This window comes from Rhinopithecus bieti, unplaced genomic scaffold (genome assembly GCF_001698545.2).
Source record: "Rhinopithecus bieti isolate Rb0 unplaced genomic scaffold, ASM169854v2 scaffold_9383, whole genome shotgun sequence".
Taxonomy (NCBI): Eukaryota; Metazoa; Chordata; class Mammalia; order Primates; family Cercopithecidae; genus Rhinopithecus; species Rhinopithecus bieti.
In genome coordinates this window covers 2,364,704-2,383,047 of record NW_016806471.1, presented here as the reverse complement: position 1 = coordinate 2,383,047, position 18,344 = coordinate 2,364,704, and the positions used below count along the sequence as shown (strand labels likewise).

Genomic DNA, 18,344 nt, shown 5'->3' with positions numbered 1-18,344 from the left:
TATATTATATTGACTTTGAGTCAATGTTATCAACTGCTTACAGGTTTACAATTACCATTTTTATCAACTCAAAAGCACACAAACAAAAAATGTATATAATACTTATAAAATACTTTATATATATATAAAAGCCTGAGATTACCAAACAAAAGCCTGACATTACTACTTCCAAATCTGAGCAACTACTAAAACAATGCAGAAAGATGAAGGTACAGTTTTCCTCTGACATTATGCAGCTCAGAAGTTCTTGAAGTAACTGAATTAAAATTTTAGTAATGTAAATTGTCTGACTTACTGAATGAGCTCTAAGGACAGCAATTATCTTTGAGAGGGCCATGTTCCAAAGTTCATCAGTGTATGCTCTGGTTACTAATCCTTGGGTCACATGTAAAATGTGATCTTCTACCACAAAGAACCTAAAAACAGTAATTACCAAAGCACATGTTAAAAAAAAAACCCAAATTATAAATAAGTATTTCTGGCATTTAACATAGTATAAAATTAATAATAGTTATTTCCATATTAGATACATACCCTACAATTTGAGTGAAATATCTTCTATAGCCATCAACTGTTTCATGCTTAAAATGAAAAATAAAAATCAATTTAAACCAATAAATACCGGTAACATAAAGGTAAGTTCCAAGTCACTACAACTTCATTAACAAATATTTATTGAGAGCCTACTATATGCCACACACATTTTTAGGTACCAGCGATATATTTGTAAATAATAAAAAGTCCTTACTCTCATGGAATGTACATTCGAAAGGAGATAAACAAGTTAAAAAGGAAATATGATTTCAGAACCCCCTTCTCAGCAGACTAGTCAAAGCTGTCATCACCTCTACTTTGACTATTTATTATACCATCCTCCTTCATAATCTCCCCAACTCCCAGCCTGTCCCCTACAGTCTATTCTCTATACAGCTGCCAGAATATTTTTCAAATAGTAATCAGATTATAAATTCTGCCAAAACCTGTTACGGTTTTATGATTGCCTATTGTTTATAATTTTAACAAAAGGCATATAGAAAAATATTTGATCATTTGACTTTCATTCATAAAAAGTTTATTACATGAAATATTTCATATTTCAATTAAGTTCAAAGGTTATGTTTTGCAAATTTCATAAATGTGATCAAATTTTCAAACATCTGGGTTTTTTTTCAGGTGTTTTGGGGTGAGGATTGTTAATACATTTTAGCTTAGAAATACTGTGACTGGAAAATATAGTCTACATGACACCAAATGCTTGATATTTCCTGATACTTGCTTTATAGCACAGTATGTAGTCAAATTTTAATAACGGTCCATGTGTGCTTGAAAAGAATATGTTCCTACAGTTGTTGAAATAGGATTCTATATATTCCATTAGATGAAGCCTATTAAGCATGTTTTGTATTCTTACTGATGTTATGTCTACTTGATTTAGAATATACTGACACATATTTTAAAACTCGCTGGGTGGGCGCGGTGGCTCACGCCTGTAATCCTAGCACTTTGGGAGGCTGAGGAGGGCGGATCACGAGGTCAGGAGATCGAGACCATCCTGGCTAACATGGTGAAATCCTGTCTCTACTAAAATACAAAAAATTAGCCGGACATGGTGGCAGGTGCCTGTAGTCCCAGCTACTCAGGAGGCTGAGCCAGGAGAATGGCATGAACCCAGGAAGCGGAGCTTGCAGTGAGCCAAGATCACACCACTGCATGCCAGACTGGGTGACAGAGTGAGACTCTGTCTCAAAAAACAAAACAAAACAAAACAAAACTCGCTATACTTGTGGGTTTTCTATTTCTCCTTGTAGTTGTGGCAATTGTACTTTAAATACTTTGAGTCAATGTTATCAAGTGCTTACAGGTTTAGAATTACCATTTTATCAACTCAAAAGCACACAAACAAAAAATTGTATTCTTATCATTCTAGCTCTCCCTGTATTATATAAAAGTATATATACCCTGTTTCTATTCCTTCAGTGGTTACTCTAGAAATCACATTACACATCCTTAAGTAACCAAACTCTTAAAGCTAGTCAATGTTTTACTCTTCTGCTGGACGCTTTAGACTGTAGGATAGTTTAATTTCATTAACTTCCATCTCATTCTGATGTTTTTTGTTATCGTTGTGTATTTTAATTCTATCTTATTTTTTTCTTATTGCTGCTGCACAAATTAAAATTCTATGCTGTTTTAATGTCCATAATATTTTATATTTTCCTACAGTCATTTTAGATTTACCTAAATATTTATACTTTTTTTGCTATTCATTCCTTCTTGCATCTCACATCTTCCATTTGGCATCACATTCCTTTTGTTTGAAGCATATCCATAGAATCTCCTTAGTAAGCGCATCTTAGTGGCCAACTCTGCTCTTCTTTGTCTGAAAATGTCTATCTCTGCCCTTGTTTCACTCGATATAGAATCGTAAGTTGACAGTTACTTTTTTCAGAATTGAAAATATTTTATTGTTTTGTTTACTTGAAAATAACCTCTTTTCTCTTTGGGTACTTTTAAGATTTTCTGTTTACGTTTGTTTCTAAAGTTAACTTTATTGAGGTATAATTTACATATAATAAAATTAGCCCTTTTTTACATGTAGAGTTCACCAAGTTTTGACAAATGTAGACAGTTGTGTAACCACCAGAAAATCAAAGTATACAACATATCCATCTCAGAAAGTTCCCTCCTGCCCTTTTGTAGAGAATTACCCTGCCGAACCCATAGGCCTTGGCCACCACTGATCCCATTCTGTCCTAGAGTTTTGTCTTTTAAAATGTCATATAACATAACTCATATGGCATATAACTTTATTGTATATGAATTTTTTCACTTAGAATAATACTTTTGACATTCATCCATATCACTGCATGTATCAATTCCCATTTAGTGCCCAGTAGTTTCATTACATAAAACATACAATAATTTGTTTATACACATGGATGTACCACAATTTATTCACTAGTTAACAGACATTCAGATGTCTCTAGTTTTGGCATTTATAATAAAGCTACTACAAACATTTATGAGCCACCGTATAAAGATGCATTTTCATTTCTCATGGATAAATACCTAGGAGCAGGACTGCTAGGTCATAGGAGAGTATGCTTAACATTGTAACAAATTGCCAAACCATTTTCCAAAGTGGCAGTATAATTTTATATCTATCAGAAGTGCATGAGAGTTCCACTGGATTCATATCCTCACCAGCACTTGCTATTATCAATCCTTTCAATTTTAGTCATTCTAGTAAGTATGTAGTGGTATCTTATTGTGATTTTAATTTGCATTTCCCTGATGAAAAAATTATACTGAATATCTTTTCATGTGCTTATTTGCCATCAGTGTATCTTTGGTAAAATGTCTATTCAAATCTTTTGTCCATTTTAAAACTGGTTTATCTGTCTTCAATTACTGAGTTATACAACTCAGTTGTATAACTGTAAAGTAATAATGTAAAGTAATTCTTTACATATTCTGGATAAAGACCCTTTATAGACATGAGTTCTGCAAATATTTTCTCCAAGTCTGTATCTTGCCTTTTCCTTTCCTTCCCCGCCCGCACTCCCCGAGATGGAGTCTTGCTCTGTCGCCAGGCTGGAGTGCAGTGGCACGAACTGGGCTCACTGCAACCTCCGCCTCCCAGGTTCAAGTGGTTCTCCTACCTCAGTCTCTCTAGTAGCTGGGACTACAGGCACACGCCACCATCCCCAGCTGATTTTGTATTTTAGTAGAGATGGGGTTTCACCATGTTTGCCAGGATGCTCTTGATCTCTTGACCTCATGATACGCCCGCCTTGGCCTCCCAAAGTGCTGGGATTACAGGCATGAGCCAGCCTTTTCATTTTTTTAACAACATCTTTTGAAAACCCAAAGTTTTAGATTTTGATGTTCAAATCATCTACTATTTTCTTTTATGGCTCATGCTTTATGTATCTCACATAGAAAACACTGTAAATACACTGTAGAATATCGTAGAACCCAAGGTAATAAAGATTTTATCCTTTGTTTTCTTCTAAAAGTTTACAATTTTAGCTCTTACATTTAGGTCCATGATCCACTTGAATTGTTGAAAGAGGTAAGTCAATATTCATTTTTTGCGTATCGATCATTTAATTCTCTTGCAGCCAGAGGACAGACTTTGTATGATTTCAAGCTTTTCTANGCAAATTTCATAAATGTGATCAAATTTTCAAACATCTGGGTTTTTTTTCAGGTGTTTTGGGGTGAGGATTGTTAATACATTTTAGCTTAGAAATACTGTGACTGGAAAATATAGTCTACATGACACCAAATGCTTGATATTTCCTGATACTTGCTTTATAGCACAGTATGTAGTCAAATTTTTAATAACGGTCCATGTGTGCTTGAAAAGAATATGTTCCTACAGTTGTTGAAATAGGATTCTATATATTCCATTAGATGAAGCCTATTAAGCATGTTTTGTATTCTTACTGATGTTATGTCTACTTGATTTAGAATATACTGACACATATTTTAAAACTCGCTGGGTGGGCGCGGTGGCTCACGCCTGTAATCCTAGCACTTTGGGAGGCTGAGGAGGGCGGATCACGAGGTCAGGAGATCGAGACCATCCTGGCTAACATGGTGAAATCCTGTCTCTACTAAAAATACAAAAAATTAGCCGGACATGGTGGCAGGTGCCTGTAGTCCCAGCTACTCAGGAGGCTGAGCCAGGAGAATGGCATGAACCCAGGAAGCGGAGCTTGCAGTGAGCCAAGATCACACCACTGCATGCCAGACTGGGTGACAGAGTGAGACTCTGTCTCAAAAAACAAAACAAAACAAAACAAAACTCGCTATACTTGTGGGTTTTCTATTTCTCCTTGTAGTTGTGGCAATTGTACTTTAAATACTTTGAGTCAATGTTATCAAGTGCTTACAGGTTTAGAATTACCATTTTTATCAACTCAAAAGCACACAAACAAAAAATTGTATTCTTATCATTCTAGCTCTCCCTGTATTATATAAAAGTATATATACCCTGTTTCTATTCCTTCAGTGGTTACTCTAGAAATCACATTACACATCCTTAAGTAACCAAACTCTTAAAGCTAGTCAATGTTTTTACTCTTCTGCTGGACGCTTTAGACTGTAGGATAGTTTAATTTCATTAACTTCCATCTCATTCTGATGTTTTTTGTTATCGTTGTGTATTTTAATTCTATCTTATTTTTTTCTTATTGCTGCTGCACAAATTAAAATTCTATGCTGTTTTAATGTCCATAATATTTTATATTTTTCCTACAGTCATTTTAGATTTACCTAAATATTTATACTTTTTTTGCTATTCATTCCTTCTTGCATCTCACATCTTCCATTTGGCATCACATTCCTTTTGTTTGAAGCATATCCATAGAATCTCCTTAGTAAGCGCATCTTAGTGGCCAACTCTGCTCTTCTTTGTCTGAAAATGTCTATCTCTGCCCTTGTTTCACTCGATATAGAATCGTAAGTTGACAGTTACTTTTTTCAGAATTGAAAATATTTTATTGTTTTGTTTACTTGAAAATAACCTCTTTTCTCTTTGGGTACTTTTAAGATTTTCTGTTTACGTTTGTTTCTAAAGTTAACTTTATTGAGGTATAATTTACATATAATAAAATTAGCCCTTTTTTACATGTAGAGTTCACCAAGTTTTGACAAATGTAGACAGTTGTGTAACCACCAGAAAAATCAAAGTATACAACATATCCATCTCAGAAAGTTCCCTCCTGCCCTTTTGTAGAGAATTACCCTGCCGAACCCATAGGCCTTGGCCACCACTGATCCCATTCTGTCCTAGAGTTTTGTCTTTTTAAAAATGTCATATAACATAACTCATATGGCATATAACTTTATTGTATATGAATTTTTTCACTTAGAATAATACTTTTGACATTCATCCATATCACTGCATGTATCAATTCCCATTTAGTGCCCAGTAGTTTCATTACATAAAACATACAATAATTTGTTTATACACATGGATGTACCACAATTTATTCACTAGTTAACAGACATTCAGATGTCTCTAGTTTTTGGCATTTATAATAAAGCTACTACAAACATTTATGAGCCACCGTATAAAGATGCATTTTCATTTCTCATGGATAAATACCTAGGAGCAGGACTGCTAGGTCATAGGAGAGTATGCTTAACATTGTAACAAATTGCCAAACCATTTTCCAAAGTGGCAGTATAATTTTATATCTATCAGAAGTGCATGAGAGTTCCACTGGATTCATATCCTCACCAGCACTTGCTATTATCAATCCTTTCAATTTTAGTCATTCTAGTAAGTATGTAGTGGTATCTTATTGTGATTTTAATTTGCATTTCCCTGATGAAAAAATTATACTGAATATCTTTTCATGTGCTTATTTGCCATCAGTGTATCTTTGGTAAAATGTCTATTCAAATCTTTTGTCCATTTTTAAAACTGGTTTATCTGTCTTCAATTACTGAGTTATACAACTCAGTTGTATAACTGTAAAGTAATAATGTAAAGTAATTCTTTACATATTCTGGATAAAGACCCTTTATAGACATGAGTTCTGCAAATATTTTCTCCAAGTCTGTATCTTGCCTTTTCCTTTCCTTCCCCCGCCCGCACTCCCCGAGATGGAGTCTTGCTCTGTCGCCAGGCTGGAGTGCAGTGGCACGAACTGGGCTCACTGCAACCTCCGCCTCCCAGGTTCAAGTGGTTCTCCTACCTCAGTCTCTCTAGTAGCTGGGACTACAGGCACACGCCACCATCCCCAGCTGATTTTTGTATTTTTAGTAGAGATGGGGTTTCACCATGTTTGCCAGGATGCTCTTGATCTCTTGACCTCATGATACGCCCGCCTTGGCCTCCCAAAGTGCTGGGATTACAGGCATGAGCCAGCCTTTTCATTTTTTTAACAACATCTTTTGAAAACCCAAAGTTTTAGATTTTGATGTTCAAATCATCTACTATTTTTCTTTTATGGCTCATGCTTTATGTATCTCACATAGAAAAACACTGTAAATACACTGTAGAATATCGTAGAACCCAAGGTAATAAAGATTTTATCCTTTGTTTTCTTCTAAAAGTTTACAATTTTAGCTCTTACATTTAGGTCCATGATCCACTTGAATTGTTGAAAGAGGTAAGTCAATATTCATTTTTTGCGTATCGATCATTTAATTCTCTTGCAGCCAGAGGACAGACTTTGTATGATTTCAAGCTTTTTCTATTTATTATTATTATTATTATTATTATTATTATTATTATTATTATTTGAAACAGAGTCACACTCTTGTCGCCCAGGTTGGAGTGCAATGATGCAATGTCAGTTCACCGCAACCTCCACCTCCTGGGTTCAAGCAATTCTCCTGCCTCAGCCTCCTGCGCAGCTGAGATTACAGGCACCTGCCACTATGCCTGGATAATGTTTGTATTTTTAGTAGAGATGGGGTTTCACCATGTTGGCCAGGCTGGTCTCAAATCCCCTTAGGTGATCCACCTGCCTCAGCCTCCCAAAGTGCTGGGATTACAGGCATGAGCCACTGCACCCGGCCCAGCTTTTTATATTTGTTGATGTTTGTTTCATGGCCCAGAATATGATATTGGTGAACCTTCCATGTGCACATGTAAAGCATGTGTATTCTTCCATCTGGGGTGGAGTATTCAATAAATGTTAATCAGATCAAGATAGCTGATAAGTTTTCAGCTCTTCTATTCCTCTTTAACTTTGGTGTTCTGCAATTTAATTATAAGGTTTCTAAGACTGTATTTCTTTTTATTTAAGGTATCTGGGATTCCTTGGGCTTGACTATTTCTCATTTGTCCCAGAAAATTCTTAGCCATATGGCATCAAATATTCTTCAGTCTCATTTGCTCTATCCTCTTTCTGAAACTCCAATTAGATATATGTTAGACTTCTCTGTATCCCTCATATTTCACTTCTGTAATTTTTCCTTCTGTCTCTTTGTGATGCTTACTTCCATATAGTTTCTTCAGATTAACTAAGAGAGAATTCATCAACTGTTAAACCTATTCATAATATTTTTAACTTCAGTTAATATCTATTTAATTTCTAGATGTTCTACCTGATATTTCTTCACATCTATTTGGTCATTCTTTATAGTTTCTGTTCCCTATTTATATTAGCAAGCTTGGCTTTTATTTCTTTAAATATACTAAGTAGCACTATTATATACTCCATGGCTAATAATTCAAATATCAAGTCTTTTAGAATCTATTTTTGTTGTTAATATTTCTTATGATTCTCCCTCATTTGGTAATTATTTCTGACTGTGAATTGCTCATTTTAACTCTGGAAAGAAGGTGCACATATCTGTATTTGCTTCTGCCAGGCACCTGGAGATAGTATCAGGATGAAAATACTTTAAAAGTTGAGCTTGAGATGTCTTTGACTATCCAAGTATGATGAATTTGGGTTGCAAACACAAGTGGTAACAAACTGCTTGTTATGAATTCTCAGAGGGATTTTTTCTCTCATTCACTCAGCACTCAGATTTGAGATAGGTAATTTTCCTTACAGTATTTGCCAGAGGGAACAGAAGGATTTTTAGATGGCTTTATCTCTAGCTCATCCTAATAATGGGGCTTTAAATCCTCTGGAGTCTCAGCTTTACAAGGGAGACAAACTCTTACTAGACACCTACTTTGGGTGGGCTCTGGCCTTAGCCCTCTGTACCCAATGTCCTCAAAACTCATGCTTTCCTACTCACCAGATGCTCCTAGGATAAAAGCTATATTCAATGTTTCATTAAACCTATCTGCATTTCTGCCTTCATTTGGGTTTTACTGTTATGATTGTTTTATAGTCAGATGTATTGAGGTATAAGTCACATACAATAATACTCTTTAATATTCAGTTTCTATGAGTTTTACAAACACATCTACTAACTATCACCACAATCAATATATAGAACAGTTCTTTATTCACTTAATTTCTGGTCTTTTTGTTTGTTTGTTCTAAATGTCTATCTAGCATCTTCAGTTGTCTTTTCAGTGGGACAATTAATCAAGGTACATAATCCACTATATTGTCAGAAACTAATTATCATTCCCTGATATTTTACATATTTCTTGTTGGTCTTTTTTTTTTTTTAATTCGCTATCTATCTTTTCTAATAGAATGTAAGTTCATGAGAAAACGGACTTATCTGTTTGGTTCACTGTTGTACCCTTAGCACTTAAACCAATGTTTGGAAATGGTAGGTGTTCAATAAATATTTGTAGTTGAATGAATAGTGATACATGCTCTGAAGAAATTAAAACAGGATAAGGGGATAAAGAGTGACAACATAACCAATTCAAAACATCCCATACTTACCATATTCGACTGGGGTTGCAATACCAGTCTTGCTTGTTTCTTTCTTTGTTTTCGATAATAGTTTTCAAATGTTTCCTCATCACCCTAAAATAAAATCAGCAGAGTAATGAAAAAGACACATACACACACACACAACTAAAACAGATACTTCTTTACTTCTGCTGGGGCAACAGAGTGAGACCTCATCTCTTTTATCTTTTTTTTTTTTTTTTTCATTTCTTTTCTCCTCAGATTCCTTTTTACCATGAAACCCCATATTTAAAAAAACATAAAATATATACATTCTAACTTAATTTTAAAAAACACTGTCTAATATGGTATGTTTTACTTTTATCTTTGAGATTATAAGGCTTTAGGTGTCATAGTGGGTTTTCTTCCTTGGGGTGAAATTATCATAATCAGTACTTAACTGATGCAAATGGCCTAACTATATCATACATTTTGATAATGAGTAAACCCAAAAGTATATTTTTATTGGAAATAAATATCTTAATAGAATGAGTGAGACTTTTTTCCCCCATTAATAATATACTTTCTGGTTCAAATTCTGACCTGCAGACTTAGGGCATTTGATTTATTTTTTTTAAAAATCCACCCTAAAACCTAAAATCTAATTAGCAAAGCCAGTACTCATGATCAAACTAGTAAGTCAAATTGTACTTAGTGTCTCTCCGGAAAAGTCTGACTCCAAGTTTCAATTCAAAAAAAGTAAAGATGAGCCTGAAATCAGAGGATTGCTTGAGGCCAGGAGTTCATGATCAGCCTGGGCAACATGTCAAGGTGTCTCTTCAAAAAAAAATTTTTTTTTTAAATTAGCCAGGCATAGTGGCATGCACCTGTAGTCCCACCTACTCGGGAGGCTGAGGCCAGAGGATCACTTGAATCCAGGAATTCAAAGTGGCAGTGAGCTATGATCTCACCACTGCACTCCAGGCTAGACAAAAGCGAGACCCCATCTCTTAAAAAAAATTACATCATGAAAACCACTGAGAAATTATGGGTTTACACCATTATTTCACCAATGCCAGTCGCACTGGCTCATGCCTGTAATCCCAGCACTTTGGGAGGCCGAGGAGGACAGATCACTTGAGGCCAGGAGTTTGAGACCAACCTGGTCAACATGGTGAAACCGTTTTGTCTAAAAATACAAAAACTAGCCATGCGTGGTAGCACACACCAGTAATCCCAGCTACTTGGGAGACTGTGGCATGATAATTGCTTGAACCTGAGAGGCAGAGGATGCAGTGAGCCAAGATCACACCACTGCACTCCAGCCTGGGCAACAGACTGAGACTCTGTCTTAGGAAAAAAAAAAAAAAAAATTATGGGATTACAAAAAGCAGCCAATATTATTTAAACCCAGTGTGATTGTTTTGTGCATTCACACACCTTAAAATCAAGATAATAAATCAGTTTCTCATTACTTACTCTGTTTCTCATTACTTAATTTACAATAATGCAATGTAATATACACCTGAAATTCTAAGCTTTTATGAAGTAAGGAGCATAATAAACAATACTACATGCTTTCCATTAACATGTGGACATAAATAAAACTCTGTTGTTCAACTTTTGGAAATAATTAAATACAACCAAGTATAAAAATCAGGGATATAAAAAAGAATAAAATAATGTTTTTTGGAGCAACTTGCATGAAACTAGACACCATTATCCTAAGTGAAGGAACTCAGGAACAGAAAACCAAATACTGCATGCTTTCAGTTATCAGTGAGAGGTAAGCTATGGGTATACAGGAACATGTGGGGTGCTATAATGAACACTGGAGATTCAGAAGTGGGGTGAAGGATGAAAAAAATCACCTATTGGGTACAATGTACACTATTCAGGTGACAAGTACGCTAAAAGCCTAGACTTCATTACTATACAATTCATCCACATAACCAAAAACCACTTGTACCCCTAAAGTTGCTAAAATAAATAAAAAGACATAAATAAAATGCACTCCTACTAATCAATAAATCAAACAATAAAATCAGGCATAACTCCATTAATTTCATTAGATATGATCATGCTTTTTCTCGGTGTTTAACAAAAGAGAATAGTATATGCTGCTAAAAATGAATAGCCAGGGTTTACTCTAAATATGAATTAGAAAACATTAAACAGTTGGACTTAGACTTATGATAGCTAAACAGCTTTACCCTCTTTAATGAATCATAATGTACATGAATATGAAAAAATAAGGTTAGCCAGTGTAACTCAAAATTTTTGGCAGCCCCAGGAAACACTCCATTCATGTTTAAAAGATACAGCTTTACTAACCCATGTCATTTGGCTGTTTAAAGGTGTTTTTCTTTACAGCAAATGATACATCCTAAGGAAGAGTATTAAGATTAGCCAAAAATCATTGTTTACATTTAAACACATAGGACATAGCTTTAGCATTCAAAATTCTCTGTGTTCTCTTTGCTGTACTCTCACAGGGACACTCTCTTAAAAGCAATATACTTGTTGTCAATAGCTAGGGGGAAAAAGAATAGGTCATTAAAAGGAAACTATCGTTATTCCTACTTATGTCATTACTCCCTACTAAGATCTAAATTCAGAATATCCTACCACGGGACAAAATATACTGTTTCTAACATGATTTTACCCTTAACAGAAATTTGTGCAAAAATGGAAAGGAAAGAACTCCTAATACAGTTCCTTGATTAACAATTAAAAGAGACTTCTCCTTTATTTGGCACCCTGGAAGTTTTTACATCTCAAGACAATGCACCATGGTAGTACTGAGTATCAGTGAAGGGTATCATTTTCATTTATAAAGTAAACGTGGTAGCCTTCAAAATGGCCTCAAAAGATCCCCACCTCATGGTATTCATAGCCTTGTGTGGTCCTCTCCCACAATGCACCTGAGTTAATCTATGTGACGAATAGGATAAAGCAGAAGTAATGGTATGTCACTTCTGAGATTGTGTTATGAAAGGAATTATGGCTTCCATCTTGGTTTCTCTCCTGGATGACTCCCTCTGGGGGAAGCCAGCTGCCATGTCATGAGGACTTTCAAGCGGCCTGGTAGACACTACACGTGGCAAGGAACTGAGGCCTTCTACCAACAGCCATCATAGAGGCAAATCCTCCAGTCCCTGTTAAGTCTTCAGATGACAGCAGTCCTCACTGACATCTTGACTAGAATCTCGTAAGAGACCTGTAGCCAGAACCACCTAGCTAAGCCACTCCCTGACTGCTAACCCTGTGAAATAATAATGTTTGTTGTTTTAAGGCAGTGTGTTATTCAGCAATTGATAACTAATATGGTCAGTATCTTAGGTAGCTGTCCTAGAAACAGAATCTGAGATCAATGATAAACTAAAAAAATGTTCAAGAAGGAAACTTTTCAAGAAGTGAAGAAAGTAAAAGGAACAAGAAGAAACCAACCAAGGGTACCATCTCAGGCAAAAAATTGGGTGCCTGATTCCACACTGCAACTTTAGAGCATAAGTTATATCTCAGTGTTGTCCTAATCTAGGCAAGGAATCTAGGCTTTCAAACACCATATCCACAAACCGTAACTGATTAATCTCAACCCTGGTAATCTGATGTGGGGTAGCTTCTAGGTGAAAACGGACCCAAAAGAATCTGAGCAGAGCACCAATAGTAAGAGAAGAACTATTGTGAAGACAGGTTGGGGTTCCCAAACAGATCATTTTTAGAAAGAAAGCTATGGGCCTAAAATTTATTTCCCTAAAGTTTCTAGCCCAGGGCCCCTTGGAAAGCCTTCATATACCCTTAAAAACTCCTAGGGCAGCAATTTGCACACTATATTCAGTATTCATCAGATAATTAGGAAATTAACTCATTCAATATTCAGTATTCTAAGAAAATGATCCCTAAACTCAAAGNGCAGCACACCAACATGGCATAAGTGTACATATGTAACAAACCTGCACGTTATGCACATGTACCCTAGAACTTAAAGTATAATAAAATAAAAAATAAAAAATAAAAAAAAAAGAAATGAAAATAGAGAAGAGAGAAAAAAAAAAGAAAAGTCAGATAAGCTCTTAGGACTTCTCAAAGTCTGAAAAATAATAAGCTACAACAAGCTATATTGTGAATATTGTGTGTAGCACAAGAATCCCTTGTTTTGACATTATACCTATTTTCCTTTCGTGGAATACTCATATTTTATCAAATAGAGTAGGATACCTTAGGATTTTGGACATAGAGCTTTTTTGGCTAAAACAGACTTATAGTCAACAGTCCTTGAAATCATACATATTAATGTAACCCTTTTATAATAACCCCTTTAACATTTACTGCCTGCTATTTTATACCAGGTCCTATACCAAGCACTTTTATCATTTATATTGACTCTAATACCCAACATAGCCTTACAAATTGTTAACCATATTTTGCAAATGAGGAACTCAAATAAGAGAAGTAATTTTCCCAATGCTATAATGCTGGGAAATGGGAGAACTGGAATAATGAGTAGAAGGAGAAGGACTTGTAATAATACTAAGAAATTAGTGCCTGGCCACGATGGCTCATGCCTGTAATCTCAGCACTTTGGGAGGCCAAGGTGGGCAGATCACCTGAGGTTAGGAGTTCGAGACCAGGTTAGCCAACATGGAGAAACCCCGTCTCTACCAAAAATACAAAAATTAGTGAGGCTTGGTGGTAGGCGCCTGTAATTCCAGCTACTTGAGAGGCTAAGGCAGTAGAATCGCTTGAACCCAGGAGGCAAAGGTTGCAGTAAGCCAAGATCGCACCACTGCATTCCAGCCTATGAAAGTTTATTAAATTTATAGCATAAAACAGCAAGACCATACTGTAAACTCTACCTCTACAAAAAATACAAACATTAGCCAAGGATGGTGGCATGAGCCTGTAGTCCCAGCTACTTGGGAGGCACAAGTGAGAGAATCACTTGAGCCCAAAGAGGTCAAGGCTGCAGTGAGTTGTGATCATGCCACTGCACTCCATCTTGGGTGACAGAGCAAGACCCTGTCTGAAAAGAAAAAAAAAGAAAAGAGAAAACAGTAGCACAAAGAAGAGGGTATTAATCTAACTAAATTGTTGTAAAGTAAGATGTTAATTGCAATCCTCAGGGCAAATACTAAAAAAATAGGCCAAGCTAGGTGGCTTTCACCTGTAATCCCAGCACTTTGGGAGGCCGAGATGGGTGGATCACCTAAGGTCAGGAGTTTGAGATCAGCCTGGCCAACAAGGTGAAACCCCATCTCTAGTAAAAAAAATACAAAAAATTAGCTGGCCGTGGTGGTGGGCGCCTGTAAACCCAGCTACTCAGGAGGCTGAGGCAGGAGAATCACTTGAACCCAGGAAGTGGAGGTTGTAGTGAGCTTGAGATCATGCCATTAGACTCCACCCTGGGCAACAAGAGCGAAACTCCATCACAAAAAAAAAAAAAAAAAAAAAACGGGAAATGACAAAGGAAATGAAATGGTACATAAGAAAATATCTATTTAATGCACAAGAGGGTACTAACGGAGGAATAGAGGAACAAAAAAGACATAAAACATGTTAAAACAAATGGCGAATATCATAGCAGACATAAATCCTACCTTATCAGTAATTACGTTAAATGTATATGAATTAAACACTCCAATTGAAAGGCAGAGATCAGCAGACTGGATTTGGAAAAAACAGCCTGAACTATGTGTTACCTAGAGGAGACATACTTTAGATTCAAAGATACAAAGAGACTGAAAGTAAAAGGATGGAGAAAAACATGCTATGCCAAGAGTGCTCAAAAGAAAGCTGGAGTGGCTATACTAATTAAAGCCAAACAGACCTTAAGACAAAAAACATTATGAAGAAAGATATTTTATGATATTTTTTAAAAGGTCAATCCATCAGGAAGACATAACAATTATAAACATATATTCACCTGCCAACAACGCCCTAAAAATACATGAATAAAAAACTGGCAAAACTGAAAGAAAAAATGGACAATTCAACAGTTATAGTTGAAGACTCCAATACTTCTACTTTCAATAACAGAATAGGTAGAAGACCAACAAGGAAGTAAAAGACATGAACAACCCTATAAATCAAGTACACCTAAGAGATATCTATAGAACACACCACCTAATAACAGCCAGATACACATTTTTGGTGTTTTGGGGAGTGGTTGGCGGGGGTGGGTAAGGAGTATTTCTGGAATTAGGTAGTGGTAATGGTTGCACATCCTTGTGAATATGCTAAAACCACTGAATTGTATACTCCAAAAGGGTAAGTTTTTTGGTATGTGAATTAGATCTCAATAAAGCAGTTATTTTAAAAAAGGAACATTAAATAAAAAATAAGAGCAATGTAGTATGGAATACACACATAGAAGTAACTTATAGGGACTGTGATGCAACAACAGCACAAAGGCAATAGGGAGAAATGGAAGTAACTATTACAAGGTTCTTAAAATAGACATGAAGTGGTATATCACTTGAAATTACACTATGATAAGTAAACAAAAAATATAAGTGCCTTACACACAGTGGATATTTCACAAATAATTATGTGAAGATTTACAGCATATGATCAATTTTTAAGGCTTAAAATACATATATGCCTTCTGAATAATATAAAGCTATATATACATAAATATAAAACATACTTACCAAAACAGAATAAATGTGCAAACATCGATAAACAGGTGAAAAATCAACAAGATCCTGAACAGTTAAGACCTGAAAATTAAACCATTTTAAAAAAAATTACAGGTCAAATCATTAGACCACCATTAGATAATGTAAAGTTAAAGACAGGTGAAAAGATTAATGAACTTTGTGTTAGAACATTTATTCAATTCCCCCATAGAAAGCATATACTATAAACACAAAACCTTCTTTATTTTGCTTTGGCATTTCTTCAGCAGTTTATTCTTTGTAGTATGTTTATTATCACTGTTTACTGTTTTCAATTTAAGATAACAAAGGAGAGAAATTGTATATTTTTAATATGTATGATAGATTAACAGAAAATTGCTATGGATAACTAGACACCTCATTACTGTTTTGGGTAAAAATGATACATAGATTTTTTGGTTTAGCTATAGACAAAGTTCCTGTTCTTAGGCAGCTATGTCATATGATTGGTCATTATTGCACTGAATTAAAGACACTATCAGTATTATTTTATGGACCGCTAAGAAAGAAAAAAAACACTACCACTTAAAACTATAACACCATCAACTTTAAGATGTGTCCTATATTCCGAAATGTTATGTGAAAAAAAAGGCTTATAATTGATGAAATGTAGTACTATAAAGTTTCTCAAACTTGAGAAATACATAAACCCTTTTTAAAGGAACACATTTGTACTCACGTGAATCTCTAGGGTGAACTTAAATTATTTTAATATAATACTGCTTATTAGGAAAATGATAAAAACAAAATGTAGTGCAGTATAGTAGTAAAATCGATCTGAGAGAACAGGGAAACAACCAAGCTCCTCTAAGAGTATAGGTCTGGGGGTAAGGCATGATGGTGATGCTCCCAGCAGGAAAGATATACAGAACAGGAAGGGGAAAATTGAAGTAAGAAGACTAAATGGTCTATTTTCAACATTCTGAACCTCAAAGGAGAAAATAACACAGAGGTCCTCTGAATATTAAGAAAGAACAAAAAAGCAGATGTCAAAAATATTTATTTAATTTAAAGGGACAAAAAACCTAATAATAATTTCAAGGGACTAATCAGGACATACTAATTCCACATTAGGAAGTCATTTAACTGTTTAATGCTGTTCATTTGTCTGTATTCAGTACAATAGCAGACATTCACTACATATGCATATATATGCATACAAACACACATACACATACATGCATACATATTCACACAAATATATTACATATATATTACATATATTTGTGTGAATATGTATATATGTATCACCCCATCCTCAGATATACAGCAGAAATGTACATAGTGGCTGGGTGTGGTGGCTCACACCTATAATCCCAGCCCTTTAAGAGGCCAAAGCAGAAGGACCACTTGAAGCCAGGAGTTCAAGACCAGCCTGGGTAACACAGCAGTTTCCCATCTCTATAAAAAAAGACAAAAAATTTAGGCCAGGCGCGGTGGCTCAAGCCTGTAATCCCAGCACTTTGGGAGGCCGAGACGGGCGGATCATGAGATCAGGAGATCGAGACCATCCTGGCTAACACGGTGAAACCCTGTCTCTACTAAAAAATGCAAAAAAACTAGCCGGGCGTCGTGGCGGGCGCCTATAGTCCCAGCTACTCAAGAGGCTGAGGCAGGAGAATGGCGTAAACCCGGGAGGCGGAGCTTGCAGTGAGCTGAGATCCGGCCACTGCACTCCAGCCCGGGCAAGACTCCGTCTCAAAAAAAAAAAAAAATTTAGCTGGATATAGTATATACAGAAATGTGCCTGTAGTTCCAACTACTTGGGAGGCTGAAGCAGGAGAAGCATTTGAACACGAGAGTTTGAGGTTACAGTAAGCCATGATTATGCCAACTGCACTCCAGCCTGGGTGACAGAGTAAGACCCTGTCTCAAAAAAAAAAAAAAGAAAGAAAGAAAGAAATGCACATAGTAAACACTCAGCTGTTCATCCATTCACAAATGCAGTCATGAGCACACAGTCATATGGTTCAACTAAAAGTTCTTACTGTATCCTAATTATGTCCTTAGAAAAAGAATTTAAAATATCATTGGCAAGGCAAAACTTATAAATTAATTGGGAATAACTAGGTTCCTGTGACAGTAGCTAAATTTAAAAAAAAAATTTGAAGACGACCATAAAAGGTAAGTTCAATAGAAGATTCTGTGGAGGTAATTTTTTTGGAATGGGGGTCTCACTCTGTCACCCAGGCTGCTGTATAGTGACATGATCACAGCTTGCTGCATCCTCAACCTCCCCAGGCTCACTGATTCTCCCACCTCAGCCTCCCAAGTAGCTGGCAATACAGGCACTACACCTGGCATTTTTTTTGTATTTTTTTGTAGGAAAGGGGTTTCACCATGTTGGCCAAGCAGGTCTCGAACTCCTGGCTCAAACAATCCGCCCACC

The 18,344-nt window shown here is 35.8% G+C and overlaps 1 protein-coding gene across 6 annotated transcripts in view; it reads right to left on the bottom strand.

Annotated features, from left to right (window-relative positions):
• The window catches only part of EXOC6 (exocyst complex component 6), a 227,528-nt gene that overhangs the window by 128,007 nt on the left and 81,177 nt on the right, over nt 1-18,344 (bottom strand). For all 6 annotated transcript variants that reach the window (XM_017876754.1, XM_017876757.1, XM_017876756.1 and 3 more), the window contains 4 exons: nt 15,929-15,997; nt 9,327-9,410; nt 535-581; nt 296-416 (listed from right to left, as the gene is read on the bottom strand). In XM_017876754.1, the coding sequence (XP_017732243.1) occupies nt 296-416; nt 535-581; nt 9,327-9,410; nt 15,929-15,997 (321 nt within the window). The remainder of the gene's footprint in view (nt 1-295; nt 417-534; nt 582-9,326; nt 9,411-15,928; nt 15,998-18,344) is intronic.